This window comes from Electrona antarctica (genome assembly GCF_951216825.1).
Source record: "Electrona antarctica genome assembly, contig: scaffold_51, whole genome shotgun sequence".
Taxonomy (NCBI): Eukaryota; Metazoa; Chordata; class Actinopteri; order Myctophiformes; family Myctophidae; genus Electrona; species Electrona antarctica.
Window position 1 is genome coordinate 425766 of NW_027637067.1, and position 25278 is coordinate 451043.

Genomic DNA, 25278 nt, shown 5'->3' on the forward strand with positions numbered 1-25278 from the left:
CCCGCAGGGGGAGGGGGGGGGGGTCCCTCGGGGGAGGGGGGGTCCCTCGGGGGAGGGGGGATTGGGGGATTGACTAGATTATTTATTTATTTATTCATTTATTCACCGGAATAGCAGACCTGTGAGCATGTAGATCTGATGTGAAACAGACTTCACAATAAAAGACCTGTGAGCATGTAGATCTGATGTGAAACAGACTTCACAATAAAAGACCTGTGAGCATGTAGATCTGATGTGAAACAGACTTCACAATAAAAGACCTGTGAACTTGTAGATCTGCTATGAAACAGACTTCACAATAAAATACCTGTGAACTTGTAGATCTGATATGAAACAGACTTCACAATAAAATACCTGTGAACTTGTAGATCTGATATTCCCAGGATGCACTTCCTGAAAACACACACAGGGGTCAAAGGTGACAGCAGATAAATATATAATAATTATTATTAATATTTTAAATATATTTGTGCCACTCCATCCAACAGGGGGCAGTCACACGACGTCCGTCCTTCCTTCCTTCCTTCCTTCCTTCCTTCCTTCCTTCCTTCCTTCCTTCCTTCCTCGTGGGCGTGGCCTCCATGTTCATGAACAACAACAAAATGGCCGCCACAACGCTATGCCCCATGATGTCATCGCCTCGCCGTGATGTAACAATGATGTCACGTGACCCCCCCACCCCACCCCACCCCAAACCCCTGTTGTCCTTCAATGTCCTTGGTGGAGGATGGGGGTGGGGGGTCAAAGTCAAAAGATCAAGGTCAAGGTGTGCACTGACCACTGCAGTGTCCGTCATCCTTGATCGTCCCTTGCACTCCATGTCTCTCTCTCTCTCTCTCTGTTCATGTGTATGTCTCTCTCTCTCTGTATGCCCAGCTGGATCTCTCTCTCTCCCCTCTCTCTCTCTCTCTCCCCTCTCTCTCTCTCTCTCTCTCTCTCTCTCTCTCTCTCTCCCCTCTCTCTCTCTCTCTCTCCTCTCTCTCTCTCTCTCTCTCTCTGAACTTGTAAAATATTTCTGTGTCTCTGTTCATCACGCACACACACACGTGCACGCACACACACACACACGTGCGCGCACACACACACACGTGCACGCACAGTGTGAGGACCAATCAAGAAGAAGAATGAGCCCCTCCCACCCAGGAGGGAATTAAGGGACACCGATAGGTGGAGAGAGACGGACCAATGGGAACGCAGATCCGTGGAGGCGTGGAGACGAGGCTCAACCAACCGAGCGAAAGAATAAATAAAACAAAAAACAAGCCAAGTGGGAGGAGTCAGCAGAAAGGGGGCGTTGCCTTCACACCCTCCACAGCAGCAGGTGATTGGTGGAGTCGTCCCGCCCCACGGTCTCCGCCACGCTGCTATTGGTCAGCCGGAAGTCCTCGTAGCCGTCGCCCCCCGAGATCACCAACAGCTCATTGGCCTTCGGCTGGACGTGGGCGGAGACTCGCCTCCCCCCTGTCGCCCCGTCAATCACCCCGCCCACGCCACTCTGCGATTGGTTGCCTGGATGAGGGAGGGGCGACAGAGGGCAAAGGTCACAATTCATTACATTTAGTGAGGAGCCCCCACCGGGAGGACATACTGTTGTATTTATACTGACTCACCTGCCAGTGAGGAGCCCCCACCGGGAGGACATACTGTTGTATCTACACTGACTCACCTGCCAGTGAGGAGCCCCCACCGGGAGGATACTGACTCACCTGCCAGTGAGGAGCCCCCACCGGGAAGAACCACTGATATAGAAATATAGGGTTTAACCCTGTGAGAACCACTGATATAGAAACATAGGGTTTAACCCTGTGAGAACCACTGATATAGAAACATAGGGTTTAACCCTGTGAGAACCACTGATATAGAAACATAGGGTTTAACCCTGTGAGAACCACTGGTATAGAAACATAGGGTTTAACCCTGTGAGAACCACTGATATAGAAACATAGGGTTTAACCCTGTGAGAACCACTGATATAGAAACATAGGGTTTAACCCTGTGAGAACCACTGATATAGAAACATGAGGTTTAACCCTGTGAGGACCACTGATATAGAAACATGAGGTTTAACCCTGTGAGAACCACTGATATAGAAACATAGGGTTTAACCCTGTGAGAACCACTGATATAGAAACATAGGGTTTAACCCTGTGAGAACCACTGATATAGAAACATGAGGTTTAACCCTGTGAGAACCACTGATATAGAAACATGAGGTTTAACCCTGTGAGAACCACTGATATAGAAACATGAGGTTTTCAGAAAACTGTTTTTAGAAACCTTTCTTTTCTAAATGGTAGTGAACAGACGGGAGAGCCGTTGCGTCTCACCTGCGCCCTCCGGTGGCGGAGGAGGGAGGTTGAGGTGGAAGCCGCCGGGCAGCTCGATGGCGGTCAGGAAGCGAACGTGACCCGTGTGGCCGTGGGCGGAGCCTGTGGGCGTCAGCGGGGAGCGCAGCGTTCCCGCCACCGTTCCCGAACTCACCACCGGGATGGGCAGCGTCAGGACCACGCCTGATTGGACAGGAAAAACTACATTATCCTCCTAGCATCAGTGTATACAACTACATTATCATCCTAGCATCAGTGTATACAACTACATTATCCTCCTAGCATCAGTGTATACAACTACATTATCATCCTAGCATCAGTGTATAAAACTACATTATCCCCCTAGCATCAGTGTTAAAAACTACATTATCCTCCTAGCATCAGTGTTAAAAACTACATTATCCTCCTAGCATCAGTGTATAAAACTACATTATCCTCCTAGCATCAGTGTATACAACTACATTATCATCCTAGCATCAGTGTATACAACTACATTATCCTCCTAGCATCAGTGTATACAACTACATTATCATCCTAGCATCAGTGTATAAAACTACATTATCCCCCTAGCATCAGTGTTAAAAACTACATTATCCTCCTAGCATCAGTGTTAAAAACTACATTATCCTCCTAGCATCAGTGTATAAAACTACATTATCCTCCTAGCATCAGTGTTAAAAACTACATTATCCTCCTAGCGCTGCGTGCGTGTGTGCGTGTGTGCGTGCGTGCGTGCGTGCGTGCGTGCGTGCGTGTGTGCGTGTGTGTGTGTGCGTGTGTGTGTGTATGTGTGTGTGTGCGTGTGTGTGTGTGTGTGTGTGTATGTGTGTGTGTGTGTGTGTGTGTGTGTACCTGCACTAGTCCCGATCCACAGCAGGTCTGAACACGCCAACAGAGCTGTGATACGAAGACATGCTGCCTTATGCTGTCTGATGATAGCATCTGACCCTGGTAGAGAGACATAGACACACAGAGAGAGAGAGATGAGCCTGGTAGAGAGACATAGACACACAGAGAGAGAGAGATGAGCCTGGTAGAGAGACATAGACACACAGAGAGAGAGAGAGAGATGAGCCTGGTAGAGAGACATAGACACACAGAGAGAGAGAGATGAGCCTGGTAGAGAGACATAGACACAAACAGAGAGAGAGAGATGAGCCTGGTAGAGAGACATAGACACACAGAGAGAGAGAGAGAGATGAGCCTGGTAGAGAGACATAGACACACAGAGAGAGAGAGAGAGATGAGCCTGGTAGAGAGACATAGACACACACAGAGAGAGAGAGAGATGAGCCTGGTAGAGAGACATAGACACAAACAGAGAGAGAGAGATGAGCCTGGTAGAGAGACATAGACACAAACAGAGAGAGAGAGAGAGAGATGAGCCTGGTAGAGAGACATAGACACACAGAGAGAGAGAGAGAGATGAGCCTGGTAGAGAGACATAGACACAAACAGAGAGAGAGAGATGAGCCTGGTAGAGAGACATAGACACAAACAGAGAGAGAGAGATGAGCCTGGTAGAGAGACATAGACACACAGAGAGAGAGAGAGAGATGAGCCTGGTAGAGAGACATAGACACACACAGAGAGAGAGAGAGAGATGAGCCTGGTAGAGAGACATAGACACACACAGAGAGAGAGAGAGATGAGCCTGGTAGAGAGACATAGACACAAACAGAGAGAGAGAGATGAGCCTGGTAGAGAGACATAGACACACACACACAGAGAGAGAGAGATGAGCCTGGTAGAGAGACATAGACACACAGAGAGAGAGAGAGAGATGAGCCTGGTAGAGAGACATAGACACACAGAGAGAGAGAGAGAGAGATGAGCCTGGTAGAGAGACATAGACACACAGAGAGAGAGAGAGAGATGAGCCTGGTAGAGAGACATAGACACACACAGAGAGAGAGAGATGAGCCTGGTAGAGAGACATAGACACACACAGAGAGAGAGAGAGAGAGAGAGAGAGAGAGAGATGAGCCTGGTAGAGAGACATAGACACACAGAGAGAGAGAGAGAGATGAGCCTGGTAGAGAGACATAGACACACACAGAGAGAGAGAGAGAGAGAGAGAGAGATGAGCCTGGTAGAGAGACATAGACACACACAGAGAGAGAGAGAGAGAGAGAGAGAGAGAGAGAGAGAGAGATGAGCCTGGTAGAGAGACATAGACACACAGAGAGAGAGAGAGATGAGCCTGGTAGAGAGACATAGACACAGAGAGAGAGAGAGAGAGAGAGAGAGATGAGCCTGGTAGAGAGACATAGACACACAGAGAGAGAGAGAGAGAGAGAGATATGAGCCTGGTAGAGAGACATAGGCACACATAGAGAGAGAGAGAGAGAGAGATGAGCCTGGTAGAGAGACATAGACACAGAGGTCCTCATTCACAACGAAAATGTACGCCCAGGTGTAAAGGAGATGCGTAATGACATCGTATTTATCCGTCCGATCAAGCTGCGGCCGATCAATCCGTGTAATTCAGCGAAGGTGGTGAAATCAGTTAATTTGTGCGGATCGTCTTTCCGACTCTTTCCCAAGCGATTCGCCTGGTGTCGCCTGGTTTGATGGAACATCCACGCCCATTCCACGCCATATAAGGCAACAGGAAATATCGAAATACATCATCATAGCCTGCACAGATCAAGTTATACAACAGTGAACCGCGATGAGCTTGTACTAGAGCAGTTCATTTTGACAGGCGGGTCTCTGCACGGACAGATCTTCAAGCAAACAGCGCGAGTTATATGTATATAATTATAAACGAAACTTGCCAACTTTGGCACGCATTGTTTCACTCCTTGTTAAATGTCAGAACGTTAATAAGTTAACTGATGTTACTTTCACATAATGAGAAATAAGTTAATCTGTACAGTTCACCACACGACCAAATGCTATATTAAAACTCGGCGATGATAAAAGCCCTTACTGATGAATGCACTGCACTGCAGGGTTATACAATCTGATCATTTTCCTTTGGCCTATTTGATGTATTGATTACTGGGGTGATTGATTACTGGGGTGATTGATTACTGGGGTGATTGATTACTGGGGTGATTGATTCCTGGGGTGTTTGATTACTGGGGTGATTGATTACTGGGGTGATTGATTACTGGGGGATTTGGACACAGGACATATTTAATCCACCGGACACAGTAATGATCATCAGCAACAGCCTTAGGGCAGTATTATGCGTGTCTTAAGTAACAGGTCTTATTACTTAACTTAAGACCTGGAGGCGTGATCAATGCCATTTGGCTATTCTGAGTGGCCAAACAGCATTGACCACGCCTCCAGGTCTTAAGTTAAGTAATAAGACCTGGTACTTAAGACACGCATAATACTGCCCCTAGTTTCTTCTGTCTGTCCGTCATGTTTGTGAACAAGCGCGAGTGGAGGTGAGCTGTCTTAAAACTATGGTATGACTGGCCGACTTTCAAACACGCTGATGCCATTCAAGGCTAATGTGGTCTTCTATTTTTCATATAGGGCTAATTAGCCCTAGTGACCCCCCCCCCCCCCCCACACACACACACACACACACACACACACACACACACACACACACCGACAGTCATAGAACTGACTCAAAGGAGCTCCGTAACAAAACAATTGAAATAGGCCTACTGCAGGCAGTACTATACACTAAACAACGTGGGATGTGTACAGTGCAGATATAAGAGCATGTTCTTATTATAGCCTAATTGTGAGTTTGTTTTTTAACATGCAGCGCGAGTCCGCGAGAGCCGATCTACAAGCTCACAACGCGTTGCACTGCGAGTAGGCTAGAAGGCTGCTGAGATCGTGAGCCATATATCCTAATAAATTAATAAAAAGACGTCTGGCTTGCGGGGGCAGTTTCTGTATGGGACTCTAGGCTAACTTGCCTCTAGAATGCATGCATATAGGCATACAAGTGATACTCGGCTTTTATATAGGCTATCATTTTTTTATGTGCTGACCAATGTTGGGGACACATGCCTACATATTTTATCTGAGGTTTGGGAACTATTTATTGATTCAGCATGAAGACTAAAGCCTTCTAGATAAATATACGCAGGCCGTAAGCCCTCTACGCCACCCTGGAGCAGACGTCTATATGTGCGGAGTTTCCGACCAACCAACGTCAAGTTCACGGAGATGGCCATGAATTCCCACGTAACGTGGGAATCCTCGTAAATGCCTGTCCGCTCACGCTCCGCTCACGATATGAGTGTAAACGCCGTTGTGAATGAAGTCCAGAGAGAGAGAGAGAGAGAGAGAGAGAGAGATGAATTAAAAGCACACAGTAGTCACATAGTCAACTGATTAGGCTACATCTAGGGAACTCTCCATGGTTTTGACCAGAAGGATGTTTTGTCTTAATTTCTGACTTCAGAATGCCTGTCGTTTGGAATATAAACGCTTCTAGAGAGACTTTAGCCTGTCGTTTGGAATATAAACGCTTCTAGAGAGACTTTAGCCTCTCGTTGGGAATATAAACGCTTCTAGAGAGACTTTAGCCTCTCGTTAGGAATATAAACGCTTCTAGAGAGACTTTAGCCTCTCGTTGGGAATATAAACGCTTCTAGAGAGACTTTAGCCTCTCGTTTGGAATATAAACGCTTCTAGAGAGACTTTAGCCTCTCGTTGGGAATATAAAAGCTTCTAGAGAGACTTTAGCCTCTCGTTAGGAATATAAACGCTTCTAGAGAGACTTTAGCCTCTCGTTAGGAATATAAACGCTTCTAGAGAGACTTTAGCCTCTCGTTTGGAATATAAACTCTTCTAGAGAGACTTTAGCCTCTCGTTAGGAATATAAACGCTTCTAGAGAGACTTTAGCCTCTCGTTGGGAATATAAACGCTTCTAGAGAGACTTTAGCCTCTCGTTAGGAATATAAACGCTTCTAGAGAGACTTTAGCCTCTCGTTAGGAATATAAACGCTTCTAGAGAGACTTTAGCCTCTCGTTGGGAATATAAACGCTTCTAGAGAGACTTTAGCCTCTCCTTTGGAATATAAACGCTTCTAGAGAGACTTCAGCCTCTCGTTTGGAATATAAACGCTTCTAGAGAGACTTTAGGTGTACCAGTGTGAGGTAAGAACGGAACCTTATGCCTCCTGGGTTTGGGAGGGAACGGAAGGGATCTGCTGGCACTCTTAGCGCCTTTATTTTGAAGAATTCCTCGGCAGAAATAGTGTTAAAAGCACATGGACATTATTTATTGGACTGCTTCTCTCAAAGCCTCCATCAACACAATGCAGGGACGTGCACACATAGACATCAAAGGGGGCTTCAGCCCCTGCCCTTTTACCCGTCTGTAAAACAACTGCCCTTTTACCCGTCTGTAAAAAAAACAACTGCCCTTTTACCCGTCTGTAAAACAACTGCCCCCTTTTGCCCGTCTGTAAAACAACTGCTGCCCTTTTACCCGTCTGTAAAACAACTGCCCCTTTTACCCGTCTGTAAAACAACTGCCCTTTTACCCGTCTGTAAAATGGTAAAATGGTAAATGGTGCATTTATATAGCTCCTTTATCCAAGGCGCTTTACATAGATTGTGCAACACATTCACCCATTCACACACACATTCATACACCGATTGCGGCGGATTGCCCTTTTACCCGTCTGTAAAACAACTGCCCCCTTTTACCCGTCTGTAAAACAACTGCCCCCTTTTACCCGTCTGTAAAACAACTGCCCTTTTACCCGTCTGTAAAACAACTGCCCCCTTTTACCGTCTGTAAAACAACTGCCCCTTTTACCCGTCTGTAAAACAACTGCCCCTTTTACCCGTCTGTAAAACAACTGCCCTTTTGGTTCTCCACTGCGCAAAAAGCATGGAATACGGATGTGTACATTACAGGAAACTCCCGTTAAACTTTCCAACAAACTCTGGTGAACTCCAGAATTGTACCATCATATATATGTATGTATATATGTATATATGTATATATGTATGTATGTATGTATGTATGTATGTATGTATATATAGTGTGTGTGTGTGTATGTATATATATATATATATATATATATATATATATATATATATATATATAATATATATATATATATACACATACATATGGTACAATTCTGGAGTTATATAAATTACCGTATATTAACTGTATATGCTGCTAAACTTGAGGTTTACGGACAAATCTAGTGCCCATAATTGCCCGTTAACTCCTCTTTTCATGCAGAGGAAGTGGTGGTGATTATTTGCTAAATATATAATACTTCTAAATGGTAGAATGTATAGCTTAGTATAGTTCATAGTTATTTATAGTTACTATATAAATTAGTTTACTATAGTTACTTCTGTAGAGATAGTTCAGCTTGTGCGTGCGTGCGTGCGTGCGTGCGTGCGTGCGTGCGTGCGTGTGCGTACCTGCCAGCATCTTGTGCACGGCGGGCGCCACATCCACCTCCGTCAGGCTCTCCCAGGTGTGGGTGTGGTACAGACGCACCTGGGCGGAGCCCTGGAGCGCAAGCCACACCCCCTGACCATATATGACCATGCTGGTCACACACCTGGTGACATCACTGCCCACCTGGAAGCCATGCTGGGGGAGAGAGACAGAAAAAGGCAGTAAGGAAAGTGCAGCGGATTGTCTGGTATTAGGACATTATTAGTAGTCTGTGGACAGTCATCATAGGTCACCCGGGTCATAGGTCACCGGGTCATTATTAGTAGTCAGTGGACAGTCACTGGGTCATTCAGTTCACTGTTTCTGTAACCAGTGGAATGACATTTTTAAAAATCAACAAATCCTACATTACTAAATGAATGGTGAGGGACCACATGCAATACTTCCAGGGACCACCAGTGGTCCACGGACCACCTGTTGAAAACCCCTGCTATAGAGGTCTTCTGAGTATTGACCTACACCCAACCTCTATAGAGGTCTGAGTATTGACCACACCCAGCCTCTATAGAGGTCTGAGTATTGACCCACACCCAGCCTCTATAGAGCTCTGAGTATTGACCCACACCCAGCCTCTATAGAGGTCTGAGTATTGACCCACACCCAACCTCTATAGAGGTCTGAGTATTGACCCACACCCAGCCTCTATAGAGGTCTGAGTATTGACCCACACCCAACCTCTATAGAGGTCTGAGTATTGACCCACACCCAGCCTCTATAGAGGTCTGAGTATTGACCCACACCCAGCCTCTATAGAGGTCTGAGTATTGACCCACACCCAACCTCTATAGAGGTCTGAGTATTGACCCACACCCAGCCTCTATAGAGGTCTGAGTATTGACCCCACACCCAGCCTCTATAGAGGTCTGAGTATTGACCCCACACCCAACCTCTATAGAGGTCTGAGTATTGACCCACAACCACACCCTATAGAGGTCTGAGTATTGACCCACACCCAACCTCTATAGAGGTCTGAGTATTGACCCACACCCAACCCTCTATAGGGGTCTGAGTATTGACCCACACCGACACCCTATAGAGGTCTGAGTATTGACCCACACCCAACCTCTATAGAGGTCTGAGTATTGACCCACACCCAGCCTCTATAGAGGTCTGAGTATTGACCCACACCCAGCCTCTATAGAGGTCTGAGTATTGACCCACACCCAACCTCTATAGAGGTCTGAGTATTGACCCACACCCAACCTCTATAGAGGTCTGAGTATTGACCCACAACCACACCCTATAGAGGTCTGAGTATTGACCCACACCCAACCTCTATAGAGGTCTGAGTATTGACCCACACCCAACCTCTATAGGGGTCTGAGTATTGACCCACACCCACACCCTATAGAGGTCTGAGTATTGACCCACACCCAACCTCTATAGAGGTCTGAGTATTGACCCACACCCAGCCTCTATAGAGGTCTGAGTATTGACCCACACCCAGCCTCTATAGAGGTCTGAGTATTGACCCACACCCAACCTCTATAGAGGTCTGAGTATTGACCCACACCCAACCTCTATAGAGGTCTGAGTATTGACCCACACCCAACCTGAGGTCTGAGTATTGAAACCACACCCAGCCTCTATAGAGTTCTGAGTATTGACCCACACCCAACCTCTATAGAGGTCTGAGTATTGACCCCACACCCAACCTCTATAGAGGTCTGAGTATTGACCCACACCAGCCTCTATAGAGGTCTGAGTATTGACCCACACCCAACCTCTATAGAGGTCTGAGTATTGACCCACACCCCAACCTCTATAGAGGTCTGAGTATTGACCCACACCCAACCTCTATAGAGGTCTGAGTATTGACCCACACCCACACCCTATAGAGGTCTGAGTATTGACCCACACCCAACCTCTATAGAGGTCTGAGTATTGACCCACACCCAGCCTCTATAGAGGTCTGAGTATTCCCACACCCAGCCTCTATAGAGGTCTGAGTATTGACCCACACCCAACCTCTATAGAGGTCTGAGTATTGACCCACACCCAACCTCTATAGAGGTCTGAGTATTGACCCACACCCAACCTGAGGTCTGAGTATTGAAACCACACCCAGCCTCTATAGAGGTCTGAGTATTGACCCACACCCAACCTCTATAGAGGTCTGAGTATTGACCCACACCCACCTCTATAGAGGTCTGAGTATTGACCCACACCCAACCTCTATAGAGGTCTGAGTATTGACCCACACCCAGCCTCTATAGAGGTCTGAGTATTGACCCACACCCAGCCTCTATAGAGGTCTGAGTATTGACCCACACCCAACCTCTATAGAGGTCTGAGTATTGACCCACACCCAACCTCTATAGAGGTCTGAGTATTGACCCACACCCAACCTCTATAGAGGTCTGAGTATTGACCCACACCCAACCTCTATAGAGGTCTGAGTATTGACCACCACACCCAGCCTCTATAGAGGGTCTGAGTATTGACCCACACCCACCTCTATAGAGGTCCTGAGTATTGACCCCACACCCAACCTCTATAGAGGTCTGAGTATTGACCCACACCCAGCCTCTATAGAGGTCTGAGTATTGACCCACACCCAGCCTCTATAGAGGTCTGAGTATTGACCCACACCCAACCTCTATAGAGGTCTGAGTATTGACCCACACCCAGCCTCTATAGAGGTCTGAGTATGGACCCACACCCAACCTCTATAGAGGTCTGAGTATTGACCCACACCCAGCCTCTATAGAGGTCTGAGTATTGACCCACACCCCAACCTCTATAGAGTCTGAGTATTGACCCACACCCAACCTCTATAGAGGTCTGAGTATTGACCCACACCCACACCTCTATAGAGGTCTGAGTATTGACCCACACCCAACGTCTATAGAGGTCTGAGTATTGACCCACACCCAGCCTCTATAGAGGTCTGAGTATTGACCCACACCCAGCCTCTATAGAGGTCTGAGTATTGACCCACACCCAACCTCTATAGAGGTCTGAGTATTGACCCACACCCAACCTCTATAGAGGTCTGAGTATTGACCCACACCCAACCTAGAGGTCTGAGTATTGAAACCACACCCAGCCTCTATAGAGGTCTGAGTATTGACCCACACCCAACCTCTATAGAGGTCTGAGTATTGACCCACACCCAACCTCTATAGAGGTCTGAGTATTGACCCACACCCAGCCTCTATAGAGGTCTGAGTATTGACCCACACCCAACCTCTATAGAGGTCTGAGTATTGACCCACACCCAACCTCTATAGAGGTCTGAGTATTGACCCACACCCAACCTCTATAGAGGTCTGAGTATTGACCCACACCCACACACTATAGAGGTCTGAGTATTGACCCACACCCAGCCTCTATAGAGGTCTGAGTATTGACCCACACCCAACCTCTATAGAGGTCTGAGTATTGACCCACACCCAACCTCTATAGAGGTCTGAGTATTGACCCACACCCAACCTAGAGGTCTGAGTATTGAAACCACACCCAGCCTCTATAGAGGTCTGAGTATTGACCCACACCCAACCTCTATAGAGGTCTGAGTATTGACCCACACCCAACCTCTATAGAGGTCTGAGTATTGACCCACACCCAGCCTCTATAGAGGTCTGAGTATTGACCCACACCCAACCTCTATAGAGGTCTGAGTATTGACCCACACCCAACCTCTATAGAGGTCTGAGTATTGACCCACACCCAACCTCTATAGAGGTCTGAGTATTGACCCACACCCAGCCTCTATAGAGGTCTGAGTATTGACCCACACCCAACCTCTATAGAGGTCTGAGTATTGACCCACACCCAACCTCTATAGAGGTCTGAGTATTGACCCACACCCAACCTCTATAGAGGTCTGAGTATTGACCCACACCCAACCTCTATAGAGGTCTGAGTATTGACCCACACCCAGCCTCTATAGAGGTCTGAGTATTGACCCACACCCAGCCTCTATAGAGGTCTGAGTATTGACCCACACCCAGCCTCTATAGAGGTCTGAGTATTGACCCACACCCAACCTCTATAGAGGTCTGAGTATTGACCCACACCCAGCCTCTATAGAGGTCTGAGTATTGACCCACACCCAACCTCTATAGAGGTCTGAGTATTGACCCACACCCAGCCTCTATAGAGGTCTGAGTATTGACCCACACCCAACCTCTATAGAGGTCTGAGTATTGACCCACACCTAGCCTCTATAGAGGTCTGAGTATTGACCCACACCCAACCTCTATAGAGGTCTGAGTATTGACCCACACCCAACCTCTATAGAGGTCTGAGTATTGACCCACACCCAGCCTCTATAGAGGTCTGAGTATTGACCCACACCCACACCCTATAGAGGTCTGAGTATTGACCCACACCCAACCTCTATAGAGGTCTGAGTATTGACCCACACCCAGCCTCTATAGAGGTCTGAGTATTGACCCACACCCAGCCTCTATAGAGGTCTGAGTATTGACCCACACCCAACCTCTATAGAGGTCTGAGTATTGACCCACACCCAACCTCTATAGAGGTCTGAGTATTGACCCACACCCAACCTGAGGTCTGAGTATTGAAACCACACCCAGCCTCTATAGAGGTCTGAGTATTGACCCACACCCAACCTCTATAGAGGTCTGAGTATTGACCCACACCCAGCCTCTATAGAGGTCTGAGTATTGACCCACACCCAACCTCTATAGAGGTCTGAGTATTGACCCACACCCAGCCTCTATAGAGGTCTGAGTATTGACCCACACCCAACCTCTATAGAGGTCTGAGTATTGACCCACACCCAACCTCTATAGAGGTCTGAGTATTGACCCACACCCAGCCTCTATAGAGGTCTGAGTATTGACCCACACCCAACCTCTATAGAGGTCTGAGTATTGACCCACACCCAGCCTCTATAGAGGTCTGAGTATTGACCCACACCCAGCCTCTATAGAGGTCTGAGTATTGACCCACACCCAACCTCTATAGAGGTCTGAGTATTGACCCACACCCAGCCTCTATAGAGGTCTGAGTATTGACCCACACCCAGCCTCTATAGAGGTCTGAGTATTGACCCACACCCAACCTCTATAGAGGTCTGAGTATTGACCCACACCCAACCTCTATAGAGGTCTGAGTATTGACCCACACCCAACCTGAGGTCTGAGTATTGAAACCACACCCAGCCTCTATAGAGGTCTGAGTATTGACCCACACCCAACCTCTATAGAGGTCTGAGTATTGACCCACACCCAACCTCTATAGAGGTCTGAGTATTGACCCACACCCAACCTGAGGTCTGAGTATTGAAACCACACCCAGCCTCTATAGAGGTCTGAGTATTGACCCACACCCAACCTCTATAGAGGTCTGAGTATTGACCCACACCCAACCTCTATAGAGGTCTGAGTATTGACCCACACCCAACCTCTATAGAGGTCTGAGTATTGACCCACACCCAACCTCTATAGAGGTCTGAGTATTGACCCACACCCAACCTGAGGTCTGAGTATTGAAACCACACCCAGCCTCTATAGAGGTCTGAGTATTGACCCACACCCAACCTCTATAGAGGTCTGAGTATTGACCCACACCCAACCTCTATAGAGGTCTGAGTATTGACCCACACCCAACCTGAGGTCTGAGTATTGACCCACACCCAACCTCTATAGAGGTCTGAGTATTGACCCACACCCAGCCTCTATAGAGGTCTGAGTATTGACCCACACCCAGCCTCTATAGAGGTCTGAGTATTGACCCACACCCAGCCTCTATAGAGGTCTGAGTATTGACCCACACCCAACCTCTATAGAGGTCTGAGTATTGACCCACACCCAGCCTCTATAGAGGTCTGAGTATGGACCCACACCCAACCTCTATAGAGGTCTGAGTATTGACCCACACCCAGCCTCTATAGAGGTCTGAGTATTGACCCACACCCAACCTCTATAGAGGTCTGAGTATTGACCCACACCCAACCTCTATAGAGGTCTGAGTATTGACCCACACCCACACCCTATAGAGGTCTGAGTATTGACCCACACCCAACCTCTATAGAGGTCTGAGTATTGACCCACACCCAGCCTCTATAGAGGTCTGAGTATTGACCCACACCCAGCCTCTATAGAGGTCTGAGTATTGACCCACACCCAACCTCTATAGAGGTCTGAGTATTGACCCACACCCAACCTCTATAGAGGTCTGAGTATTGACCCACACCCAACCTGAGGTCTGAGTATTGAAACCACACCCAGCCTCTATAGAGGTCTGAGTATTGACCCACACCCAACCTCTATAGAGGTCTGAGTATTGACCCACACCCAACCTCTATAGAGGTCTGAGTATTGACCCACACCCAGCCTCTATAGAGGTCTGAGTATTGACCCACACCCAACCTCTATAGAGGTCTGAGTATTGACCCACACCCAACCTCTATAGAGGTCTGAGTATTGACCCACACCCAACCTCTATAGAGGTCTGAGTATTGACCCACACCCACACCCTATAGAGGTCTGAGTATTGACCCACACCCAACCTCTATAGAGGTCTGAGTATTGACCCACACCCAGCCTCTATAGAGGTCTGAGTATTGACCCACACCCAGCCTCTATAGAGGTCTGAGTATTGACCCACACCCAACCTCTATAGAGGTCTGAGTATTGACCCACACCCAACCTCTATAGAGGTCTGAGTATTGACCCACACCCAACCTGAGGTCTGAGTATTGAAACCACACCCAGCCTCTATAGAGGTCTGAGTATTGACCCACACCCAACCTCTATAGAGGTATGAGTATTGACCCACACCCAGCCTCTATAGAGGTCTGAGTATTGACCCACACCCAACCTCTATAGAGGTCTGAGTATTGACCCACACCCAACCTCTATAGAGGTCTGAGTATTGACCCACACCCAGCCTCTATAGAGGTCTGAGTATTGACCCACACCCAACCTCTATAGAGGTCTGAGTATTGACCCACACCCAGCCTATTGACCCACACCCAGCCTCTATAGAGGTCTGAGTATTGACCCACACCCAACCTCTATAGAGCTCTGAGTATTGACCCACACCCAGCCTCTATAGAGGTCTGAGTATTGACCCACACCCAACCTCTATAGAGGTCTGAGTATTGACCCACACCCAACCTCTATAGAGGTCTGAGTATTGACCCACACCCAACCTCTATAGAGGTCTGAGTATTGACCCACACCCAGCCTCTATAGAGGTCTGAGTATTGACCCACACCCAGCCTCTATAGAGGTCTGAGTATTGACCCACACCCAGCCTCTATAGAGGTCTGAGTATTGACCCACACCCAGCCTCTATAGAGGTCTGAGTATTGACCCACACCCAGCCTCTATAGAGGTCTGAGTATTGACCCACACCCAGCCTCTATAGAGGTCTGAGTATTGACCCACACCCAGCCTCTATAGAGGTCTGAGTATTGACCCACACCCAGCCTCTATAGAGGTCTGAGTATTGACCCACACCCAACCTCTATAGAGGTCTGAGTATTGACCCACACCCAACCTCTATAGAGGTCTGAGTATTGACCCACACCCAGCCTCTATAGAGGTCTGAGTATTGACCCACACCCAGCCTCTATAGAGGTCTGAGTATTGACCCACACCCAGCCTCTATAGAGGTCTGAGTATTGACCCACACCCAACCTCTATAGAGGTCTGAGTATTGACCCACACCCAACCTCTATAGAGGTCTGAGTATTGACCCACACCCAGCCTCTATAGAGGTCTGAGTATTGACCCACACCCAACCTCTATAGAGGTCTGAGTATTGACCCACACCCAACCTCTATAGAGGTCTGAGTATTGACCCACACCCAGCCTCTATAGAGGTCTGAGTATTGACCCACACCCAACCTCTATAGAGGTCTGAGTATTGACCCACACCCAGCCTCTATAGAGGTCTGAGTATTGATCTACACCCAGCCTCTATAGAGGTCTGAGTATTGATCTACACCCAACCTCTATAGAGGTCTGAGTATTGATCTACACCCAGCCTCTATAGAGGTCTGAGTATTGACCCACACCCAACCTCTATAGAGGTCTGAGTATTGATCTACACCCAGCCTCTATAGAGGTCTGAGTATTGACCCACACCCAACCTCTTCTTTTTAAGGACTCAGCCAATGGTGCCCTATTAACACTATTAATAATGTCTTACTGTTTATATGTAATAATGGATTGTATTTTTATAGCGCTTTTCTATGCACTACGTGCTTACTCAAAGCGCTTTACAACGGTCCATTCATTCATACATTGGGAGGTGAAGTGGCGAACAGTCGACGCCAGCGTCCTCACTTCCGACATTCACACACCAATGGTGGCGAGCTCACACCGAACGACTCACTGGAGGCAATTTCAGTGTCTTGCCCAAGGACACTTCGACATGTGGATAAGGAGGAGCCTGGATTCGAACCGCCGACCCATGGATCATTGGACGACCTGCTCTACCTCCTGAGCCACAGCCCTGTATTGGATCATTTGACGACCTGCTCTACCTCCTGAGCCACAGCCCTGTATTGGATCATTGGACGACCTGCTCTACCTCCTGAGCCACAGCCCTGTATTGGATCATTTGACGACCTGCTCTACCTCCTGAGCCACAGCCCTGTATTGGATCATTTGACGACCTGCTCTACCTCCTGAGCCACAGCCCTGTATTGGATCATTTGACGACCTGCTCTACCTCCTGAGCCACAGCCCTGTATTGGATCATTGGACGACCTGCTCTACCTCCTGAGCCACAGCCCTGTATTGGATCATTGGACGACCTGCTCTACCTCCTGAGCCACAGCCCTGTATTGGATCATTGGACGACCTGCTCTACCTCCTGAGCCACAGCCCTGTATTGGATCATTGGACGACCTGCTCTACCTCCTGAGCCACAGCCCTGTATTGTTATATTGATTCTGAAAAATGAAAAGGCTTTTCTATAGAGCGTCGCAGTCCCGCCCCCTACCATGGACCAGAAAATGAAACCCAATGCATTTTTCTCATAGACATTTCATAAAGTATTTATTTAAAGACGGTTACGCCGCGGACAAAGCCAACTTGAGTCGTGACAACTCATGACAACACAAACAATATTTTGGACCAAACAAATAATTACAAAGAAGAAAAACAACAAAAAAAGTGTTGTAACCTGCCGTTTTTTTCTTCTTTCTAATTATTTTTTCGGCCCCAAAAATTGTGTTTGTTGTCATGATTTGTCACGACTCGAGTTGGCTTTGTCCGCGGCGTAAACGTCTTTAAATAAATACTTTCTGAAATGTCTATGAGGAAAATGAACGGAGAATCATTTCCTGGTCCAGGATAGGGGGCGGGACTGCGACGCTCTATAGCGACGTCTACATAAAGACACTACATCATAGAAAACCCTTTTCATTTTTCAGAATCGATACTTACCGATACAACGATATTTTTGACAACACTACATCATAGTGACATCAAAGTGACATCACAGTGACATCATTCTTACCTCTTGCACCAGCCTATCGGTGTCCAGGATGAGGATCCGGTTCTGCGCTCCGCACCACAGCTTCCCTCCCACCGGGACCATCCTGGTGACGGGGCCGAGGGGCGTGGCCAACAGCAACGTCTGGGACGACTGAGGGTCCCAGAAACTACCTGAGGGTTCAAATCACACCCTGAGGGTCCCAGAAACTACCTGAGGGTTCAAATCACACCCTGAGGGTCCCAGAAACTACCTGAGGGTTCAAATCACACCCGTGTGAAGTGAGGGGCGCTCGTATCATCCTACATCATCTCATGAATCAACTGAATTGATGTGATTGGTTAAAGCCCATTTGCTCGTCTACATATGATGCAAATGGGGAGGGGCTAGGGGAGGGGCTAGGGGGAGGGGCTAGGGGATGGGCTAGAGGATGGGCTAGAGGAGGGGCTAGGGGAGGAGCTAATACCTCACAAACAGGATTGGACTAAGAATCTCACCTGCTTCTCTCTGGTAGACGATGACCTCCCCATTGGCCAGAGAGACAAACACCTTGTTGTCCAGATATCTGAAAACATATTATTATTATTATTATCATCATTATTATTATTATTATCATTATTATTACAATTCCAGATGACTAAAATAGAACTAAAACTAAATGGTGTGGTTTTTCAAACCATCAGATGTTTTGCTGTCAAAAATAACACCGCAAAGCAGACAGTTCCTACAGTGACCACTAGGGGCAGACAGACAGTTCCTACAGTGACCACTAGGGGGCAGACAGACAGTTCCTACAGTGACCACTAGGGGGCAGACAGACAGTTCCTACAGTGACCACTAGAGGCAGACAGTTCCTACAGTGACCACTAGGGGGCAGACAGACAGTTCCTACAGTGACCACTAGGGGGCAGACATACAGTTCCTACAGTGACCACTAGAGGCAGACAGACAGTTCCTACAGTGACCACTAGGGGGAAGACAGACAGTTCCTACAGTGACCACTAGGGGGCAGACAGACAGTTCCTACAGTGACCACTAGGGGGCAGACAGACAGTTCCTACAGTGACCACTAGAGGCAGACAGACAGTTCCTACAGTGACCACTAGGGGGAAGACAGACAGTTCCTACAGTGACCACTAGGGGGCAGACAGACAGTTCCTACAGTGACCACTAGGGGGAAGACAGACAGTTCCTACAGTGACCACTAGGGGGCAGACAGACAGTTCCTACAGTGACCACTAGGGGGCAGACAGACAGTTCCTACAGTGACCACTAGGGGGCAGACAGACAGTTCCTACAGTGACCACTAGGGGGCAGACAGTTCCTACAGTGACCAATAGGGGGCAGACAGACAGTTCCTACAGTGACCACTAGGGAGCAGACAGTTCCTACAGTGACCACTAGGGGGCAGACAGACAGTTCCTACAGTGACCACTAGAGGCAGACAGTTCCTACAGTGACCACTAGGGGGCAGACAGACAGTTCCTACAGTGACCACTAGGGGGCAGACAGACAGTTCCTACAGTGACCACTAGAGGCAGACAGTTCCTACAGTGACCACTAGGGGGCAGCAGACTCACAGGATGCAGAGGATGGAGGCGCTGTGTTGCATCTTCATGCTGTTCTTACGATTCCTGATGTTGTCGGAAGACTGGTACACATGGATGCTAGACAGACAGACAGGTAGAGAGACAGACAGACAGGTAGAGAGAAAGACAGACAGACAGACAGACAGACAGACAGACAGACAGACAGACAGACAGACAGACAGACAGACTTCACTGACGGTACAGAACCATTCATATGCTCTCTAAAATGGATGCTACCATGCTAACAGGCATGATAACATGCTAGCATGCTAACATGCATGCTAGTATGCTAGCATGCTAACAGGCATGCTAACATGCATGCTAGTATGCTACCAAGCTAACAGGCATGATAACATGCTAGCATGCTAACATGCATGCTAGTATGCTACCAAGCTAATAGGCATGATAACATAGTAGCATGCTAACATGCATGCTTAAATGCTAACATGCATGCTATCATACTAACCTCCCGAACACAAGGTTTGATTATTATATTATTATATTCACCAGTCATCCTCTGTGCCCAGCCACACTGAGCTCTGGTAGGCCTCAGGTCTTATTATTATAGTTATTATAGTTATAGTAGTAGTAGCAGTAGTAGTAGCAGTAGTAGCAGTAGCAATAGCAGTAGCAGTAGCAGTGTAGTAGTAGCAGTAGCAGTAGCAGCAGCAGCAGCAGCAGCAGCAGCAGCAGCAGTAGTAGTAGTAGTAGTAGTAGTAGTAGTAGTAGTAGCACTAGTAGTAGTAGTAGTAGTAGTAGTAGTCATCATCATTTTTCGACTGCGGTCGAGATCATGGATTTCACAATGCCACGCCAGACTTCCCGGTCCTTCATTGCCATCCCCAGTTCCTGCTTACTGATGCCTGTGTCCCTAGCGATGACATAGGGAACGACAGTTTTCTACCTCTGGTCTGCTTTGAGGCAGGACTCCAGAGAAGAAGGGAAGATATAACCTCATTGTAAAATCCATAATCTTTTCAAATAGCTGATAATGTGTGTGGGCGCCACTACTACACACATTGGAAAGATTTATAACAAAGTATTAAAGAAGGTCTTTCCCCCTCCGTGAGGTGGGTTATCCGGCGCCAGATACCATCCTGGAATTTATACCCTCGCCTATTTGTTTGTGTTGCAAGCACTAGAGTAGTTGCTTCCAGAGCTAACGAACTTTCTCTGTCCGACTGAAACAGGTGGTACTGGCTTACAGTTTACCAGTAGCAGGAGCAGGATCTGCCTGACCTAACATTTACAGACCCATAGTAGTAGTAGTAGTAGTAGTAGTTATAGTAGTTCTAGTAATAGTTACCATCCATCCTCTGTGCCCAGCCACACTGAGCTCTGATAGGCCTCAGGGTCGATGCTCAGAAGGTCGTCCAGTGAAGCTCGTGTGAACGAGCCTCGTGACGAGCGCCTCATGGCGCGGCCGTCTACCTCGATGATGTCCTGGTCCATGTGACGGTGGAGAGACCCCCCCCTCCCACCACAGGGCGTCACTGTGGCGCTGCTGCTGCTGCTGGGGGGCGCCACGGTGGGGAACTCCTGCTCCTCCTCACTGCTGGTGGTCTCTGTGGCCATGTCCTTCACCCCGCCCCCGCCCCCCCCACATGGACCGTCCTCGTCTGGTAGAGAGACACACACAATGGGAGCGGGAGAGAGAGAGAGAGAGAGAGAGAGAGAGAGAGAGAGAGCGAGAGAGAGATCGCTTCTTTTAGCTCAGCGTTTCCCCGGGGACCCCCAGGGGTCCTTGAGGGGAGCTAAATGATAGTTTGGAACCAAATGGACCCTTTTGGGTTTGTAACTCTGAGATTGTACAAATGGAACCAAATGGATTTGGTTTGGTTCCATTTGTACACTCTCAGAGTTAAGTTAACATAGATTTTACAATATAAATTGGGGGTCTCAGAGATAGAAATAAATGGGGGTCCGTAGACTAATGCATGTCAAACTGGGGGTCCTTGAAATGAAAATGGTTGAGAATCAAACCGTAAAACTCTTCTCTCACGTGTGTGCGTGCATGCGTGCGTGCGTGCGTGCGTGCGTGCTCTTACACATGGCAGAGTGACCTTGGCTCTGTAGCGTGGAGGCGGGGCTAGGAGAGTCCTCGTCGTCCGTGTCATCGCTGTCAAACGGAACAAGCTCCTCCCCCGCCGCGGCTGCAACCAATGAGGAGGAGTTACATCATTAACGAGGTCATCAACGAGTTCATTAACTATTCATGAGCTGGCCTGAGGGGAGGAGCTCAGCGAGCTCCAGTGACCAATCAGAATTGGAGATGTCCTAATTCAATGGTTCTCAAAGTGGGGTCCGGGGACCCCCAAGGGTCCTTGAGGGAGTTCCAGGGGGTCCCCAGCTAAATTATAGTTTGGAACCAAATGGACCCTTACGGGTCTGTAACTCTGAGAGTGTACAAATGGAACCAAATGGACCCTTACGGGTCTGTGACTCTGAGAGTGTACAAATGGAACCAAATGGACCCTTACGGGTCTGTGACTCTGAGAGTGTACAAATGGAACCAAATGGACCCTTACGGGTCTGAGAGTGTACAAATGGAACCAAATGGACCCTTACGGGTCTGTAACTCTGAGAGTGTACAAATGGAACCAAATGGACCCTTACGGGTCTGTAACTCTGAGAGTGTACAAATGGAACCAAATGGACCCTTATGGGTCTGTAACTCTGAGAGTGTACAAATGGAACCAAATGGACCCTTATGGGTCTGTAACTCTGAGAGTGTACAAATGGAACCAAATGGTTCCATGTGTACACTCTCAGAGTTACATTAACAGTGATTTTACAATATAAATTGGGGGTCCCAGAGATAGAAATGCCATTAAATGGGGGTCCGTAGACTAATGGGGGTCCCTGGCATATCTTTTCAAATGGGGGTCCCTGGCATATCTTTTCAAATGGGGGTCCCTGGCGTATCAAAATGGGGGTCCCTGGCATATCTTTTCAAATGGGGGTCCCTGGCATATCTTTTCAAATGGGGGTCCCTGGCATATCTTTTCAAATGGGGGTCCCTGGCATATCTTTTCAAATGGGGGTCCCTGGCATATCTTTTCAAATGGGGGTCCCTGGCATATCTTTTCAAATGGGGGTCCCTGGCATATCTTTTCAAATGGGGGTCCCTGGCATATCTTTTCAAATAGGGGTCCATGGCATATCTTTTCAAATGGGGGTCCCTGGCATATCTTTTCAAATGGGGGTCCGCGTGGCTAATTAGTGTCATTTTGGGGGTCCTTGACATGAAAACGTTTGGGAACGACTGATCTAATTAATTAACGTTTGCTGAATTGCAGCTTGAATGTTTCTTGAACACATGAATTTGGCTTTACGGTCCACGTAACAATTTACAATTTACAATTTAGGCATTTAGCAGACGCTCTTAATCCAGAGCGATTTACATTAAGCAAGAACAAAAAACATGGAAAAACATCACATATGTAAAATGCATTTATCGCGAAACATGCGTACGCTAAGAACGTAACTAGAACATATCTATATAATGACACTATACATATAAACTATAACTAGAACATATCTATATAATGACACTATACATATAAACTATACATATATGCTATACGATGCTGTACATATATACTATGAAGTGCTATGACTACATTGCACTTATTGTGCTGTCTACATGACATGCTATAAGTCTGTTTCAAATGCTATATAAGTCTAAGAAGTGCTGTCTAAGGGGGGTAGGGTAAGTGCTATGGGCCATGATGGAGTCTGAAAAGGTGGGTTTTCAGACTACGGCGGAAGATCGGGAGTGATGCTGCAGTTCTGATTGCAACGGGAAGTGCATTCCACAGTTTTGGGGCCAGAAGGGAGAAGAGTTTGGGACGTGTGGAGCGTTGTCCCGGCGTTTTTAGTGAGGGTACTTCCAGCTTCCCTGCGTTGGCTGATCTGAGTGCGCGGGAGGGTTTGTAGGGTTCAATCATGCTGGCAAGATATGGGGGAGCCATACCTTTGGTTGCTTTAAATGCCAGCATCAGAGTTTTGTATTCTGTGCGGGCAGCGACCGGGAGCCAGTGCAGGGAGCGGAGCAGGGGGGAGACATGTGAGAATTTTGGCTGGTTGAAGACCAAGCGAGCTGCGGCATTTTGGATCAGTTGGAGAGGCTTCAGTGCACATGCCGGTAGGCCAGTAAGGAGAGAGTTACAATAGTCAAGTTTTGACAGGACTGTTGTCTGGATTAGGAGCTGGGATGATTCCTGGGTGAGGAACGGTCTAATTCGTCGTATGTTATAGAGTGTGAACCTACAGGATCGAGTGACAGCTGTGATGTGAGTTTTAAACGAGAGCTGACTGTCCAGGACAACACCAAGGTTCCTGGCTGTTGGGACAGACGTTACCAGGGCGTTGTCTACGGAAATAGTTAGCTCCCGCATAGGGCAGGACTTAGCTGGGAAGAAGAGAAGCTCAGTCTTGTCTGGGTTCAGCTTGAGGTGGTTGGACCTTAAGCTGCAGAATGCAGGTCAAAAGGAACACCTGCAAGTCTGATGTGGATTAATTGTGTTTGCTTGTTCATTATTGACCATGTTGCATCCTACGATAGTCTCCTTTAGACCATGTTGCATCCTACGATAGTCTCCTTTAGACCATGTTGCATCCTACGATAGTCTCCTTTAGACCATGTTGCATCCTACGATAGTCCCCTTTAGACCATGTTGTATCCTACGATAGTCTCCTTTAGACCATGTTGCATCCTACGATAGTCTCCTTTAGACCATGTTGCATCCTACGATAGTCTCCTTTAGACCATGTTGCATCCTACGATAGTCTCCTATAGACCATGTTGTATCCTACGATAGTCTCCTTTAGACCATGTTGCATCCTACGATAGTCTCCTATAGACCATGTTGCATCCTACGATAGTCTCCTATAGACCATGTTGTATCCTACGATAGTCTCCTATAGACCATGTTGCATCCTACGATAGTCTCCTTTAGACCATGTTGCATCCTACGATAGTCTCCTATAGACCATGTTGTATCCTACGATAGTCTCCTATAGACCATGTTGTATCCTACGATAGTCTCCTATAGACCATGTTGTATCCTACGATAGTCTCCTTTAGACCATGTTGCATCCTACGATAGTCCCCTTTAGACCATGTTGCATCCTACGATAGTCTCCTTTAGACCATGTTGCATCCTACGATAGTCTCCTATAGACCATGTTGTATCCTACGATAGTCTCCTTTAGACCATGTTGCATCCTACGATAGTCTCCTATAGACCATGTTGTATCCTACGATAGTCTCCTTTAGACCATGTTGCATCCTACGATAGTCTCCTATAGACCATGTTGCATCCTACGATAGTCTCCTATAGACCATGTTGTATCCTACGATAGTCTCCTTTAGACCATGTTGCATCCTACGATAGTCTCCTTTAGACCATGTTGCATCCTACGATAGTCCCCTTTAGACCATGTTGCATCCTACGATAGTCTCCTTTAGACCATGTTGCATCCTACGACAGTCTCCTATAGACCATGTTGCAT

At 47.6% G+C, this 25278-nt stretch overlaps 1 protein-coding gene across 1 annotated transcript; it reads right to left on the minus strand.

The window, feature by feature from the left end:
* LOC306919197 (rho guanine nucleotide exchange factor 17-like) lies at positions 1-24318 on the minus strand (the record flags this gene model as incomplete). Its single annotated transcript, XM_079532018.1, has 10 exons — positions 1-1509; positions 2328-2510; positions 3180-3275; positions 8704-8878; positions 18197-18345; positions 18670-18737; positions 19753-19839; positions 21068-21380; positions 21810-21914; positions 24309-24318. The coding sequence occupies 10 exons, from the start codon at positions 24316-24318 to the stop codon at positions 1301-1303; spliced, it is 1395 nt and encodes a 464-aa protein (XP_079388144.1). The 3' UTR covers positions 1-1300.
* Between the last annotated feature and the right edge of the window lie 960 nt (positions 24319-25278).